This window comes from Delphinapterus leucas, chromosome 11 (assembly GCF_059928025.1).
Source record: "Delphinapterus leucas isolate spDelLeu-1000000601 "Yukka" chromosome 11, BTC_Dleu_Yukka2, whole genome shotgun sequence".
Lineage (NCBI taxonomy): Eukaryota > Metazoa > Chordata > Mammalia > Artiodactyla > Monodontidae > Delphinapterus > Delphinapterus leucas.
In genome coordinates this window covers 68,567,501-68,585,574 of record NC_143139.1, presented here as the reverse complement: position 1 = coordinate 68,585,574, position 18,074 = coordinate 68,567,501, and the positions used below count along the sequence as shown (strand labels likewise).

The 18,074-nt window shown below is 33.3% G+C and overlaps 1 protein-coding gene across 1 annotated transcript in view; it reads right to left on the bottom strand.

The window, feature by feature from the left end:
- Nucleotides 1-2,018: 2,018 nt before the first annotated feature.
- LRRIQ1 (leucine rich repeats and IQ motif containing 1) overlaps nt 2,019-18,074 on the bottom strand; it is a 196,710-nt gene continuing 180,654 nt past the window's right edge. The window contains exon 26 of the mRNA XM_022552414.3: nt 2,019-5,076. Within this exon, the coding sequence (XP_022408122.2) occupies nt 4,934-5,076 (143 nt within the window). The 3' untranslated portion in view covers nt 2,019-4,933. The remainder of the gene's footprint in view (nt 5,077-18,074) is intronic.

Genomic DNA, 18,074 nt, shown 5'->3' with positions numbered 1-18,074 from the left:
CATGTTCTTTTTACTTTCTTCCATATGTGTCATATCAAAATATGTGCTGAGCAGAACAAAATTGACGTGCTGATTTCCTACTTTGCTCTTTGTATTATATTGAGTTATTCTAAGCATTGGTTTCATTTTGAAGTTAATAGAAAGTCCATGGTTAGACCAAATCTGAATGATCCAGGGAGAGATGAAAAACAGACCCACCCTTACTGCGTCTTCTTGTAATTTTCTGTTGCTACATGAACTTTGAGAGAGAAATCTTGAATAACTGTGGTAGGAAACCTCAAATCCATATCAAAGAGCAAAACAGTAAAGTTAGCATATATTTGACTTGGAATGTGTATAGCTGAATATTACTAATTGTTATACATTAACAGATATCTAATCAGAAATCATCTTATTTTTATACCTTTTTATGTTTTCTCCAAGACAGGTAATTTTAGAGGCTGATAAAGTTGAAGTTTTCTCCTGTAACAATGTTCTTCTAATTCCATTTGATTAAAAAAAGGTATTGGATACGGGTTAAATAAAATATATTAATTTTATCAATTTCTTTTTACATTTGTAATGTGGCCACTAGAAACATTAAAATTACATATGTGGCTCACATTATATTTGTATTGTACAATGCTGATCTAGACCAACTCTATGAAAATTATAAAACAAGTTTGAAAGTTTCTCTTATAGCTTTTGCAGGAGAAAATAACTTTTTAGAAATTCCAATGATATATTTATTTTTAAAAAAAAGTTTTACGTTTACTCACCTGGCAACCACTGGTACATGCACTCAGGCCTTTATAAGCAAAGTATGGACTTGCAGTGGTTTCTCACCTTTGCTCTTGTGATGTAAAAGTGGTTATAACAAGACCTCCTAAAATGTAGGGATGCTACGAAGGTTACACTCATAGTAAAGACAAACCTTTGTAATGTTAATTCAGTTGGTTCACTTTTCTCTAAAGCTTCATAGAAAGCATTTGTCTTTCTGTAGCACCTTGGTTAGTTATTGTCCAAAAGCAACACCAGAGAAGTCCTCACTCTAACCTCCCAGTGCTAAAGCAGACATTGCCAACTGTGGCACTCCTTCCTGCTACTTCCTGCATCCCTCCTCACTGAGCTCCAAAGAGTCCTTTAGAGTCCTCACCAGTCCTTCCTACTGGTGGCCATTCCAGATCTACTACAGAGGGCTCTTGCCCTTCAGTGCTGGCAGGGAGATAAGTTATAAATGAAAAGTCACATGAAACCTTTCACTTCAATTTTTGACTTAGGTAAAATTCTGGATCCTAGAAAGAGTACATCAACTGCATGGTATTTGGAGGTAAGGAAGATTGGTGGTCAGGCTGTATTAAATAAAGCATATGTTATAAACACACTACATTTGTTACTTTCAAATGTATTATATTCATTTATACAACTCTTATTGGCCTTTATGTTTTAGATCTTGGATTAAAACTGGATTTATTATACAATAGAATGCCAAATATAATATGGCTCCCATTAAGAGATCCCATCTATGTCACAGTTCAAATCCCACCATTTGAAAAATTAACAGCTATATATATGTAAAGCCTGATATAACATAGACTACAAGGTGGGTGTGAATTCTATTTCTTATCACCAGTTACATAAAAGACTTCAACCTGACTTTATCAGATGGTCTCTTATTAAAATCAAATAAAAATAGACACACACTATATGAGAGTTAAATTTATGCAGAGTTAAATGCACTTATGCCATCTTAAAGTCTGGAACCACAGTGGAGGGTTATTTTTCCTTTTTATTTAATAATATTCACTATGTTTAGCAGAATCAAAGTTCCTTTTCTTATAAACTAGGATTTTCTTGTGCCTGTTTTGTAGGCAGCATCTTTTATCTATTATTTTATCAATTATAAGTTATATCACAGAATAGCCTCCAGGTCAGCTCTATCTAGTAGAAATACAATGTTAGATATACATGTAACTTAACATTTTCTAGTACTCATATTAAAACATTTTTTAAACCAGATGATATTACTTTATTTAAGCCAAAATACTATTGTTTAAACATAGTCAATACAAAATTATTGGGCAACTGTGCATTCGTTTTTCATACTAAATGTCTGAAATCTGCTGTGCATTTTATACTTAGGTCTCAATTCAGACTAACCATATCAGAAGTACTCTGTAGCTACGTGTGGCTTAACGGCTAATATTTTGGACAGCACAGATCTGGATTATAGTTCTTTATGTGCTGGAAAGAGGCTTTCTCTGAATGTCACAAACATTAATGACAAAAAAACACAGCTCTATCTAGGTAGGTAAAAATATCATGGTAGATAATGGATTGCATTCTACACTGAAATAGACAGTAAAATTACATCTCCTATTAGAGATTAGTTAGAAATTAGCTCTGACAACCAATATGCTATAGAAAGCTTAGGGGTTTTCTTCCACTAAATTAAAGCATATTCAGTAGATAATTCACTTGACCCCAGTACAGTCATGAAAATCATAAATCCTGATGGTGAATAATTTTCTGGCCTCTAAAGATGATGGAAACTGCATTTGGTAGGAAATATGTGAGGGCTGTAGCACTAACTATTGTATGAGCACAATAAGAAATTAGGATTTGGAATGCTTCCCACAGCACCTAGTAAGATCTCCTATAATGCACAATGTGCACAAAGATGTTGGGCAGACTGGACTTTGGGAGGGTGATAGCTCCATAAACCAATATAGTTAACTCTCTTATCAAGACATTCTGGAATCACCAAACAACCTTTCAGCCTTTTTGTGATCAGTGATTCACTCTGCTATTCTTATAAGAAGTGATTGGTGATGATTGTTTGTGATAGCACTGGGGAAGGTAGCCAGGTAGGAAGGTGAGAATTGAGTTGGGAAGGGTCTGGTCATAGAACACAGGGTGTAGGAAAGAGCAAAATGCCATGTTGAGATGTGCATTTGAATAGTAGCATTGCCTAGGTCCATCACTGCCAATCCAAAATTCAGTCAACTAAGTGACCAGTGTAAGCTCATATTTCTACCTTCACAAATCTTAAAGACAAATATTTGCCTTAATGTCTCATCAAGGAAACAGGAGAAAGTATCTCTTGTTTTGATTTCTTTTCAGGTTTTATTCAATTTTTAAAATTAAAAATAATTTAATTAAAATTTATTCAGTTTTAAAATTTCCCTTTTCTATTTTCATAAACATAAATGAACTTGCATCAAAAATGATAAGTTTGAACTTTGAAAGATTTTTCAAATGACCATTTTAGGGCTGGACACAATAAACAACACTACAAAGAACTTCCAATATAACTCCATAATTAGGAAACTATTTTATTGACATATAAATCAATCATAACCTACAAATTTAAGGAGCATCAACACCCATCATCTTCCTTAAAATTAATATTATGAAACAATTACACAGATCACAGAATAAGGAAACTAGAGATTAAATTATTTTAGGCTCTAAAACAGTTTAATCATAAGCATCTCACTTCTCATACCAGCCTTTCCACTTCATTGATTTGCACATATGAACCATAAAACCCCATCAATATCAGCTTTAATGTGGTTTTCTCTTGCAGGGTTCACAATAAGCTGAGATAAAATATTTTCCCTCATTACATTATGCTGGTTTGTGGATGCCATTAGTAAAAAGATGACATAACAGCATGTTCATAAAGCAACTACACATGGAGCTTACTTTCCAAAGCCTCAATTTCTAGGCCACAACATATGAATCCATGTTTTCTTTATTGATTGACAGCTCAAGGCTCATTAACATTTCCATCTCAATCAAGTTGAAAGAGATTTACAGGTTTGAGATGCTACAGAGCTCCAAAAGTAGATGGGGGACACAAACTAAATAAATGCATCTCTAAATCTGCTAATCATTTTAAAATGAAATATTTCAATAAAGAGTAGGAAAAGCAAAACAAAACAAAATTAAAGTTCACTGGATCGTATTACACAGCAACAAACTGGAAAGTCACTGGAGAACTTAGCTTCGTGAAAAAAGCCCCAGACTCAGGAGAGTTAAAGATGCTAAGGAGCATGAAAGGTAAATGCAGCATTTTGCACATTAGATTTACTAAGCTATCACAGAATATTGACTGCACAATAGTAAGAGTTTAATAAAACTCATCTGTAATTTTAGAAAATATATTAACATTACAAAATTATAAGACTGGGGTTTGAAAAGTTGAAAAGATTTTTTAACGATAATTATTTTAAGGCACATTAAAAATTAAAATTATAGAGTATTTTTGAGTCAGAAGAATAATATTAATGAACCAGAATGAGCATCTACCCTTTATAAATGATAAGAATGAAACATTACAATAAAATATCCAATCATTAAGTTGATAAATATTTAAATTTATGTCATTGAAATTTAAATGGGATGTATATTTTCTTAACATTAATCTATTTAAGATGACAAAGTAAAAGGCTATTTTCATTTTCTATTCTGAATTAATTTACATGTCAATTTATGTTTGAAATATCCAATTATAATAATATAGTCAAATAAAGTTTATTAATACATTAATGATCAATTAGTACTATAAATGGTCCAATAAAATACAGTTATATTCTCTTATGATAATATTTATGGTATTACAATTTAGTATTGGTTACAAAAACCATCTCTAGTACATGTGTAATAAACATTTTAAGTAAAAAAAATTGGATATGCAAATTCCATTACAATATTTCAAGAATCAATTTCTGGAAGCCATTCCATATGAACACAGGAACAACAGCAAAACTGTATTTTACAGATGGAAAATAAGAGAAATCCATCAGAAAACAGAATCGTGAAATATGTATAATAATACAAATTAAATACACTTAGAACCTTGTATCCGATTGGTAATATGACCAGTTATCCACAGATCTCTTGAAAAGAAACCGTGTGCCATATGCTTTGAATGCTGAAGCTTGAAGGATTAGTTTGAAGTTTTCACCTTCTTTTTGCCACTTCCCCATCCACCACTGAGTTGTACAGGATTGTCACGGAATGATATACGTTCTTTCTTAGAAGGTCTTGTATTTGTTATCATCGATGCAAGTATTCCCTTAACTGAACAACCTAGACAGTGACATTAAATGTTCACTTTCACTTAACTTGATCCAAGTAAAATTATATTTAAAAGAAATATATTTGTCAATCACATGCACTTTAGAACTGTATGATCTTTCAGTTTAAAAAAAGTATATTGAGTTTCCTTTTTGTTTGCAAAATAATATAATCAAAGTTTGGTATAATTGTATTTAGGTTAAATGAAAGAAACTGACTTAAAAAATTAAACAGATATGACAATTTCCTTCTATCTACAATCCAAATGTCTCTGGTATTTCAAGACTATGAAATGATATGTCTTAGTTTCTAGATATTTACATTTATGTTTTCATAGTTTAAATTTTTATAATTGTTTATATTTCATAAACAATGAATCTGTTAAAATTAGTTTTAGAAATAGTCCTATTGAATTAAGAACTTTTTCAGAAAAATAAACCTTGGCAAAATGGAAAGGATATTAGATGCAGAATCTAAAGATATTCATGGTTTCTAGTCTGGCTGCATAAAACACAGTTTTGTGACTGGACAGGTTACAGCCTTTCTGAGCCTTAGTTTTATAAATGAGGGAAATGATCATGCATTACAGGGTTGTTGTGAAGATTAACTTTCTGATTATATTGCAATGGTGGTTAGACCTGGGAGAATGCTTTGTAAGCACGTGCTATAAGATGGAAGAACTAATTATTTACATTCAACAAGTTAGAATTTATCCAGAAAAAAGTAACAAGAATTGTTATAGGGTTAAAAGCACATAGTAGTTGCAAGAATGGGATAGCAGATTAGGAATGTTTTACTCGGCAAGACCCCAAGATGCCGTATCAAGAATACTATTAAAGAATTATGATCGTCTGCTTCAAATCTCCTGAGGATTAAGCAAGTGCACAGGGATGTATCAGTGGGGAAACGATTTGAGAAGCAGCAAAGTGAGGCATTCCAGAGCTCCCTCAGTCCTGGTTCGAGGCAAAGGTTCAAACCACGTGACTCTTCTTCGTTGTGATGATTTTGTGCTTTAAATAAGTTTAGAGGGAAATATATCAAAAAATTTTTTTCTGGATTAATACTTCTCCAACTAAATTTTAAAATATTTTAAAAATATATGTCCGAATAGAAAGGTTTGAAAACATTAGACCGTTTGTGGAAATTGGTCTGTAATTTCAAATTTGATGCAACATGATGATGAAAATTGATTGTAAAAGTCCATCTTATATTTAAAAGGTTTTTTAAAACAGAGTATTGCTTTTTGATTTTTAATCTTAAAACTATGATTAGGAAAACAAATTCAAAGGAGTTAATGAGCCTCTATAAAGGGAGCATATTTTACTTTTAGTCCATACAGAAAATGTTACTAAAAGGCAGGGAAAAAAATTAAAAGCTATTGTTTTAGGAAATGGTAATCTAGGCACAGAAAGGCTGATGCCTATGACTATAGGCAGAAGTCTGTGATGGAATTAAGAGATAGAAGAGAGTGCAGTTTAGAGACCTTCACAGCTGGCCCTCATGAAGACAATCTCAGCAAAGAGACAAACAAGAGAGATACCAAGTGAAGTTGGCTTCTATGTGCCAGCCAGATTTAGCCTGTGTTAAACTACCCGCAGTAAGTCAGTCAGTATCCTCTTTGAAACTTCAAGAACTGCAAGAACTCTTTCAAGCAACAGGAATGCTACTGCTACATAAAAGCAAGGATTTCCTAATGATAAAATAGTGGCCTAAAAAACTAAGAAAGCATCCTCAAAGCTTGTCCTCTATTTGCTAGCTCCATATTGGAAATATATATATATATACATTTTTTTAACCAAATAACAGAATGGAATGTCTACTTTGGTCTATTTTAAAAAAAACAACAGTAACAGTAAACCCTCACCTTGCCCTAGCAAGTAAAAATTCTTTGATGAATAAACTATTTCCTGGATAACAAGTACCTATTTATGAGAGCACATTATCAAGGGAGAATGCTGGGGCTTGATGGGCAGGGAGGCAGAGAGGATTGAGAAATGAAGAGCTATTGGGACATATTTAAAATTCAGGTACATTTAATGAAGATAAAAAACTAGAGATTAATAAAAGAGTAAGCAAATTTCCACAAATGGCTAACAAATGTTTTGTTCCAATAGTGAAAGCTAAATCAAGTTCCTTGCAAGCATTATTCAAGGTAATAAGTAGAAATAACTATATGTTTTAAAATATAATTCAATAACATAGCTCCATTATTGGTTAATATTTCTGATGGAAGTATCTTAATAATAGATAGATGTATTATTTAATGCCTTTATTCTTAATATAAACTTTTTATCAAAGATGGCAAATAATATGTAAGAAAGGTGGCACTTTCTGTACAAAGCATTGAAATATTTAAAGATAATTTCATATACTTCTAAAATAATTTCAAAATTAAAGTGAATTGCATTACAGCATAACTTTTCTGTAGACCAAATCCTCATTCTTAACAGTGTTTCTGCATTCTAAAGAATTTTTCTATTGACTACAAATTTACCGTATGGCACATTTTTTCCCTAATACTGTTCTGTTGTCTCTGTTATTTTGAAGCTGTTGATGAATCTTCAAGGCTTTTTGTACTCATCCACAGTGTAACCCTATATTTAAAAGGCAGCTTGTATATTTTTCATTGTTTAGTGTAATTCCTTCAGCAAATAATTATAATTTTAAATACATATTGTGTGATACTACAAGACAGCTTTATAACAAGTTTGAAGTACATTTTCTGTGGAATGAAAACGCTGTAGGAAATTAGTCTTTAAAATTACATAAATACTTATGTGAATATATAGCTTTTTAAAAAACAATATTTTAGATGTGATTAAATAAGCTTGCATTTTATTGTTTTGCTACATGTAAATAAACAATTTGAGCAGTAATCGATATAGCTTATTCTCTCATTGCATATAGTGAGAGTCTTTGTTATCATATAAATTCTTGAACCACCAGATATACAGAAACATTGAGGAGTAAAGCAACAGATCTACGAAGGAACCACATATTGGCATTCATTGCAAAGCTGTTACTTTGTCCTATGATTACTCTAGAAATGAAAAAAAGAAAATAAAGAAGCAATTTAATACAGTCAATGTATAATCATTCTGAAATTACTTACCCACATGAAAATACAATAGTGAGAGAATCTTGCCTCAAAAAATGGATATTAGAGCTAGACCTACTGATGGGTTCCTGGAATAAAAAAATTATAACTAAAGGATCTTTGCCAGTTTTGTTCTCTTTCCTGCAACATTATTGTTACAGATTTTACATTTTTTTAAACAACAGTAGGCTGCATATTTGCAGGTGACCATACAAATCAACCAATCAGTCTCTTACATATATGCTGAAAGTATGTGTTGATAAGTACACTCTATCTTCAAGTAACTTACTGCTTGCCACATAATCTGTGTTCTGCTAAAGATTTGTTCTGGTCCTTTAAAATTTTGGAGGGGTTAAATCCTTGGTTCTTTAACAAATGTCAAGGTCTATATATGCTGTGTTTTGATAAGTAATTTAATATGTAAAATGCTTTGAATGACTCTCCTGGTATGAATAAGAAAAACTTCCTTAAACAGGTTAAAATAGAAATTTCATGATGTATAGTAATACGTCATCGGATTTTTGTCGATACACTATGTGTCTGGATATAGAAATCATTTCAAAGTCCTTCCCATATTGTACTGCTTAACAGCAGATACAGCAGAAGTAAAGCATGAAGGAAAAAAATTCAACATTTTAATGAAAGTGACCAGAACAAATTTTTAGCAGCAAAGCGTTTACATCAATTTAAGTGCTGTGAGTGAGTTACACTGGGCAAGTTTGAGGTTGAGGTAGATATTACAGTGTTCAAATAACAGTTGCTTTTTAAGGCTATTGCTATATCCAGCCTTGAATTATAATGAGTATTTATAGATAGATAAAGTCTAACACTAAGAATGAAAATAAAACAAATAAACAGGTTGTTTATATCACATTCAGATTGCCTCAATGTAACATGGTGATTTTGCTTGTTTTTGAAATTGTTTTCAAGCTTTTTCAGTGAATAGAAGCTTTCTCTATAACTTATAAAAATACTAATAAAATTTCCCTGTTTCTTGAAATCCCAATTGGACAATGACATTTATAGTTATCCTTCTTACCCAATATTTAAGAGACATATAAAAAAGCAAACCAGTTAGGTTTGGTACATTTGATAGTCACAAAAATATCCACAGTATTTGTTATTGTTGCTAAAAATCATGATGCCTGATGTTTCTTTTTAAATCAACATGACACATATAATTTGCTTTGTCTATGTACATTTATTTTGAAAAAACAATTCCTAATGAGCATAAAATCTAATACATATCATATAGGGTAGGGTATCTTATTTTGTTATACAATGTAGATTTTTACTTTTGTATTTTGCCCATTTCTTCATCTTTTAATAATAGCTACCATTCATATTTGATCTAGAATCTTTGAGGCCTCCCTATAGTATACAGTGTTTCCCCAGGTTTTATTATTTTTAACATACTATTGTGTTGATTTCTTCTTAGAGGTGTGTTTGCACAGACAAGGATGGCTAGAATGTGGTGCTAAAAATACTATTTTGTTTCTTTAAATCCGGTGGTTCTTATACTAATATTGATAATAAAATTATTAGTCAATTAGTCAACTAATAAAATATTAGTCAATAATATTGACTAATAAAACAAGGTTGTTTTAATTTTTTTTCTGAAGGAACTTTTTTTGAATGATTTATTTTTTGGTTATAAAATCTAAATTGGTTTTGTGATTTTTTCAGAATTAGATTTGCCTTCTGTCACGTGACCCTTAAATAACTATTCTGTCCTGGCTTTTCTGGCTTCCCACCAAACTAGTAGATACTTGTGTATTTAACCTCCTAAATTGACTAGGTAATAAAAAGTGTAACTCAGTAAGGAATTAAGAATGAAATTTAACAAATCTATAAGTCATCTAGGCATCTATTTTCTTCTGCACACAGTTGGTTCTAAAAAATCAGGTCATATGTCCCGTTTTTCTTGTCAATTCAGAAAAGGTCTGTTCCCAAATTCTCCAGTCATTCTAAAATTATTCTCTTCACGACTCTATTCAATTTTATTATACTTACAACTAAGTGTCCATAAGCATTTGTAATTAAGGAGTAATGGCATGAATTATGCTAATAATTGAGAGCATTTTTTACCCTTAATTGATATGCATATTCCTTTGAAACAACCCAGTTTTTATATAACACTCTAATTTCTAATAATCTTGTCTTACCCCTCATTTTCCCATGTTAATTAATTTTGCCAAGAGTAAACATATAGCAAAAATATGCATTTTAAGTAAATTCCCAAATGTTTATCACTGTGCAGTTATCCTTTGGAATTTAAATATTTAAAACCTAAATTAGATTTTCAAGATCACTTGGAGTCTTTGAAAGCTTGAATTTAAACTCTTCCTTTTATTTACACATTCATTCAATATGTATTTACTTAGTGCCCATTATGTAGCAGGCACTCTGCCTTTCAATGAAGCTTCCCTGTCAATATTCCTCCATGCGCCAAGTAATATTAGTAACCATCATACTACAGTTGCTTTCTATTTCACTCTATTCTCATAATTCCATCCTTACAATCCTCATATGGAACTTGTATAAAACAAATACTTATTTCCACATTCCCAGATAGTGAAGACTTGTGGATAGGTTTCCCAAAAACTTTTCATGGAAACTTTCATTATCCCTTTTCATGCATATTAGTTCTTAGCAGGGAGACATTTGGCAACAATAAACATGACTCGCCTGAGGATTTATTATATTATTGCACTTCAGTTTCATTCATTTGACAAATGCATTTCACATTTGACCATACCCATTTATTTTTGCACCACATTAGCTAGTGTAAGAAATCGGTTGGAAAGCGACAACCAAAAAAAAAAAAAAAAAAAGTCAAAGTCAAGCTATTTATTTATGAAGGAAAGGGGTAAGAGCTAAAATATTACAGTTAGAAACATGATGCTTTAATCTATTATCAATAGAGCATACATGGATCCTGTCCTCAAAACTGTTAAAATGTGTGTAAGTTGGGTTTTTCTTTTGTTTTTTTACAAAGAATAAATGTAGTTGACATATGTACAACTAGTTCTCTCACACAAGTACAGTTGAGATTTGTCTTTCTCTGGATAATGTCAACTGCTGGTGAAACTAACTACTGTTTTAGATCTGTAAACATTATTCTGTGGTTACTAATAACTGTTATATTTAACTGTCTGGAATCATTGTTGACTGTTTCATTAAACTGTCTCGGATCCTGGAAACGGGCTGTATTGAGCTAGCTGTTAAAGGACATTAAATCAACAGCTATTTATTATGTGCCCTACTCTGTGCTAGAATTTTAATATATGTCTGTTGGATGTTTCCAGCAACCACGTAAACATGCTCTTGGTATAATAGTAATTAATTTTGACTATCCAGTTCTGATTATGGGAATATTTGAAGGGTTGAAGTGTTAATGTTAATGTATTTGTCTATTCAGGGACAAAATATTAAGACCTAACTAACCTGTATTAAAGTTCCTGCCAAAAAAATTGAGACCTAGAAAAATCAGAGTTAATGGTTTAAGCAATAATAAAATAAAAGCCTTAAAGTTTAAACTTTTACATTGTTAGAGACAAGCTCTTGCTGAACAAAATTTTTTTAAAATAGTAATTCTATGATGTAGCTCTAAGATTCTTTACTGATGTGTTACTTTAAAATCAAACTCTTCAGCTAAGAAACAAGAGGATAAAGAAAGTCAGATTTTATTATACACAGAACAAAAAAGTTTAACTTGGCCACAGTTATTTATAAAAATCTTATTTTTACCTTATTTTTATCTGGGGAAAAATATAACATCTAGAGCAGGAGTAAAGTTTGAATATTTTAAATGGGAAATCTGGTAAGTCAATTTTTACGTCTACTATGAAATTTTGCAACAATTGACATAGATAGTGGTATTGTGGAATTATTTTATAAGAAGATTTTGTGGGCAGACCGCCATCATTTATAAGTATGCCAGTTAATTAAAGGTATTACTACAGTGTGCTTTTTAACAACCTCTTTATTGTGCATTTAGCATCAACAGTATTTTTGCTTGTACACAATTATATTACTTACTATCAAGTCTATTAAAAGACTATTATGTGCTATCGTCCACATTTTCTCATCATGCATTTGTCTTCAATTCTGCCAATGTCCATTTACTCATAACCTTCCTGAAAATGTCATACTGAAGGAGTAGCAGGGATTAGGAGCCCATTATGTTCCAGGCCCTGGCTTGGCATTTTTTATTCACCATCTCATTTAATCCTCAATAAAACTGTGCACGATACATATCACCCTCATTTTAAAAATGGGGAAACTGAGGCAATGCAGTTAAAGTATTTGCCCCAAAGTAAGTGACAGTAACACAAGTGAAACTTGGCTTTACATGACTAAGTTTTATTAAAAAGAAGACAATATCTTTTTTAATTTTAAGAAATAAAGTATGCTTCTAATATAACAGTACCATAAAGAAAATCATTAGGCAGCAAATGTGAGATGTGTATCTGTTTTTGCATGTCTTGTAATGGAAAGAACTGTCCATTATGGGAAATAGGCCTATGAACTAAAATTGAATAAAATGTATAAATGAAAAACAATACTATCCTTAATTTCTGTAAGCTGAGGAACAACAACAGAAAGATATTTCTTTATCTGTATCCATATCTATATCTTACCTGTATCTATGTATTATATCATAACCCTTAACATGATTTTTTTTCTTTATTATTAAGCCTTTATTTTTTTAAAAAGAGCAGTTTAAGGTTCACAGCAAAATTGAGGTAAAGGTACAGAGATTTCCCATGTACACTTGGCCCGCATATATGCACAGCCATCCCCATTATTGACATTCCCCAGAGAGGTACATTTGTTACGTTGATTAAACTATATCATAATCACCCGAAGTTTAGAGCTTACATTATGGCTCGCTCTTGGTATTGAAATTCTGTGGGTTGGACAAACATATAATGACATTTATTCATCATTATGGTATCATAGAGAGTATTTTCACTGCCCTAGAAGTTTTCTGTGCTTCACCTATTAATCCCTCCCCTTCCAACATGATTTTTTAATTTAAGAATTACTTTATCAAAAGACTTTTTTCAGACTTTCTTATCCTTCACTTATGTCACTGTCTTTCTGTTCACCTGTCAAGGTCTTTGTAAAGTAGGTGTTACCAGAATTTCTGAAGTCCTTCAAAGAACACTCCCATATTTGAATGATTTGGGCTGAATTACATGAACATATACTTTAATAAAATAACATTAATGAGTGTCCCCTTTGAACTTTACAAAGATAGACATGGAATATTAGAAACTACATGTTTTTTTTCTTTAAGAAAGTATATGAGGACAGTGTATCAGAATTACATAGCTACCTAGAGTTTCTAAAGGCCATGTACAAGTAAAATCAATATGCTAGTTAAGTAGTGGACAATTGAACCAAAACTCAATTTTTTTAAAATATATAGTTTCAGTCTATACTAAAAAATATGCAGGTGAGGACATAATTAAACATAACTTTCACTCACCTTTTGATCACCCTATGTGACAGAAAATTAAGTTAAATGTAAAACGTTTCTAAACATCCAGTGAGGAATTAATTGATTTGTAAATTTAAGTTATGGAATGTAGGGAATCAGTTGGAAGTAGCAGAGCTGCCAAAATGGTCAAAATGCTAGTTAGGGAACTTGGAGCCTTGAAAAACGGAAATTTCAAAGGAGATTCAGGTTAGGAGTAGGGTGGCAGAAGGCTTGGAGAGCAGCAAGATGACAAAATGGGGAGATAAATTCACCAGTGAAGCATCAGTGACTAGTATTCATAAATTAAAGTCATTTATAACTATATTTACAACTGTATTCACCCAATCAAGTTTCCTTACTGTAGGAGTGGAGAGAGACTGCTCTTGACCAGAGATGTGGGTCCAACCACATTAAAAATTAACATTGCCATTCATTAACACATCTTTGTGTTGGATGAAACTTGTTATTAATACTTTCAGAGAGAAAAACCAAAGCTATTTCACATAAGATATATTGTTCATGTTTTTGAAAATAATAAGACAATTTTTGAAAATAAATTTAAGCATTACTTTTTAAAAAATTTGTAATATTTGCTATATTAAGTATAAGGTACACAAGCTTACTTGTATTTTTAAAAAATTTAGAATTTTGATATTTAATTGAATTTGAAATCATCTCTATTAGAGATAGAATCATGCCTAATATATAATATATATAATATATAATGTGTTCATTAAATGTTCATTGATTAAAACAGCCACAAATAACTTCAGAGGTACAATTCATTCAGGGTGGACTTAAAGTATTACTAACGTTATTAGCCTTATTTTTAAAAGAGATCCCCTAAAAAAAGAGAGAAATCCTCTCTCTCCTTCTGGTTTTTGCCCATAAATATACTAGAATTTTCAAAACATAACACTGCTTCCTTCAGGAGAGACTGCAGGCCTGGTTCTCTAATTAATATTCTGCATGAGAATAATCAGATTTAAAATGAAGGCCACCTCTTTTTTTTTCGTTTTTAAAAATTTTATTTATTTTTTTATACAGCAGGTTCTTATTAGTTATCCATTTTATACATGTTAGTGTATATATGTCAATCCCAATCTCCCAACCAAGGCCACCTTTCACACAGTCCTCTAAGTTGAAAAACTGAAATTTCTTTTAATGAGGATAGCTGCCTAACATGCAATTCCTTTGTTTTTCCTGTAATAACAATTTATATTTGTACAAAATTTTATAGGCTTTACTAATTACTTTCAGGATAACCTATTTATTAAACTACCTCCTACCTGTAGGCCTATAGCTGGTTCCCTACTTAATTTAAAATTTACAAGCAACTTCTTTCTAAAAAGTAACTATCTAGCTAAAGATTAAGCTAAAGATAATTTCCAAATACCACCCTATGAAATGTTGACTGGGTTCTCAATAGGAAAAGTTTTTGTCTTTTAAAAAAAATGTATTGGGACATTAAGATATCAACTACTAAGTAAGCATTTACTGTAGAATATTCTTAAGCCAAATTATTTTAGTAAGCATGTTGAGTTTTAGAAGCACTCCTAGATTTTTAAAATTCAACTTGATTTTATGAAATAGCCATCATTTCTCATAGAGGATGGAATTTTCTGGTCTTTTTTTTTTTTTTGCGGTACTCGGGCCTCTCACTGTTGTGACCTCTCACTGTTGTGGCCTCTCCCGTTGCGGAGCACAGGCTCTGGACGCGCAGGCTCAGTGGCCATGGCTCACGGGCCCAGCCGCTCCGTGGCATGTGGGATCTTCCCGGACCGGGGCACGAACCCGTGTCCCCTGCATCGGCAGGCGGACTCTCAACCACTGCGCCACCAGGGAAGCCCTTTCTGATCTTTATTTAGAAAACATTTAAAAGAAAGATTTATTTATTTCCCATCTCAGTTGACTGCTTAGCTCAAGTAATCAGAGATAATTCAAGCAATGATTAAAATCAGGGTCATTTAAAAGTATTCTGGCATGGAGAAAATTTTCAGTTACAGACATGATTTTCATACAATAAAACATTAGAAATAATAGCTTCTGTTGCCTTCTAATTGGAAAATTGTCATATATAAAGTTTTATTGTTTTAGTTGCAGATTATGGAATTTTAAAGCTATAAGAATTCTTGGATCTCATTTATGTTTGTTTTTCTCCCCCCCTTCCCACATGAACACAAAATATATATTTATATACTCATCTAATTTTCAGCAGGATATATCTTTTTTATTTTATTTTATTTTATTTTATTTAGTTATTTTTTTTGCTGTACGTGGGCCTCTCACTGTTGTGGCTTCTTCCGTTGCGGAGCACAGGCTCCGGACGTGCAGGCTCAGTGGCCATGGCTCACGGGCCCAGCCGCTCCGCGGCATGTGGGATCTTCCCGGACCGGGGCACGAACCCGTATCCCCTGCATCGGCAGGCGGACTCTCAACCACTGCACCACCAGGGAAGCCCATATATATACTTTTTAAAATATTTATTTATTTATTTGGCTGCGCCCGGTCTTAGTTGCGGCATGTGGGATTTATTTCCCTGACCAGGGATCGAACCCGGACCCCCTGCATTGGGAGTGTGGAGTCTTAACCACTGGACTACCAGGGAAGTCCCAGGATATTTTCTAAATGAACAAACCGAACATGAAGTATCTCATCTAAGCTCACAAAAACATATGTGTGAGAAATGGGATTCAAATTCAATCCGTCCTTCTCCAAATTTCTTTCCACTATTCCAGGGTACCTTTTCCTCCCAAACCTAAGGTCACAAACAAGCTGGTGAGGAGCCAGGGCAGAACTAGAAACTGACTTCTCAATCTCTTAACACATACTCTTACCAATACCACACTGTCTCTCAGTGTGTTTAAAAATGCAATTGACGGGCTTTCCTAGTGGCGCGGTGGTTGAGAGTCCGCCTGCCGATGCAGCGGACACGGGTTCGTGCCCGGGTCCGGGAGGATCCCACATGCAGCGGAGCGGCTGGGCCTGTGAGCCATGGCCGCTGAGCCTGCGCATCCGGAGCCTGTGCTCTGCAACGGGAGAGGCCACGACAGTGAGAGGCCCGCATAACGCAAAAAAAAAAAAAAAAAAAGCAATTGACATATCAATCATCTCTCACCTCTGTGCTTCACAATTCCAGTTTAGTAAGAGCTATGCTATACTTTATTAAAGTCATTCCCTAGTTAATTGTTTTCCCTAGTTAATGACATGGCTTTATAGGCTGGAAGTTTCAATAGTTTCTAAAACTTAGAAGAAAGAGAATGATGGGACAACATTATCTTAACAATTTGAGGTCTTCTTATACTTCTCAGTTTTTCTCAATTGCAAAAATTTTTTTGCAATTTTTCTCAATTAAACATGATTTTTAGCCTAAGACACCCTGAGTAAAATAATACTAGGTCTTAATTTGGTCCAAGTTGTGAATCTCCTTGGGAGAACAGTGAGTCCAACTTATTTTTATAAGGATATTTTTCATACATATACTGATAATTCATATACACATATATATATAAATGACTGTATTCAGAGACTAGTAATTTAGTACATGCATATGTGTCAGTTATCAATGTACTGCCTCTTAGCAATGAATACACCCTTCATTACATGTTTCGTGATAAAAGAATTCCTTTAAGCATTTCTCCTTTAAAGTGAGAATAACGTGAAGCCTTCTCAGTAGAGGGTACTGACGGGTCACTGCCAGAGGAAGAGGCTTTGCAATTTCTGGCATAGATGGAGGTGGTGGGGTTGGCCTTGTGGGTTTGAGGCCCTCTGATACAGGCTGCCTGAGCCACAGGCCCAGAACATGATCCCTCTGCAACCCTGCAGCTTCGACCTAACCATAACCTGTGTGCTGTCCTCTCCACAGGGAAACAAAGCCCGCACACCTTCTGCCCTTATCAAGTCCACTCACTGCCCATGCTACCCACTGCTCATCACCTGTCCCCCTCCTTTACTCCAGAGAGTTGCCCTGTAACCCCAGACCAGCCTTGGTCTGGCTAAACCAAGAACTTCTCTGCTATTCAGTGGCCAAACCACACCTTCTCCAATGAAGTCCGAACTTCCAAGTTTATCTTACTTGGGTGCTCTTCCTCAGCCCTAGGATATACCATTCCTTATATTTTATACTTGTTCCTTTAGCATAAGTAACACTTAAGCTTTCCCTGTTTAACCTACTTTACAATAACTATCTCCTGATTGGACCCAGACTGTCACAGTAGATATTTATGTAGATTATAACTCCATGAAGGCCAGAATTATGCTCAGCACTCTTTCCCCTGTATGATGCGATGGCCTTCAAGGAGCACTCCGTACATATTTTTGAATGAACAAATGACAGGATTGGCTTCATGTAGGCTAGATCTATGGGAACTCGCAGCTCATGATCTGGGCTGTTTGAAAGACTCACCCAGAAGGAAATCCTTGCCA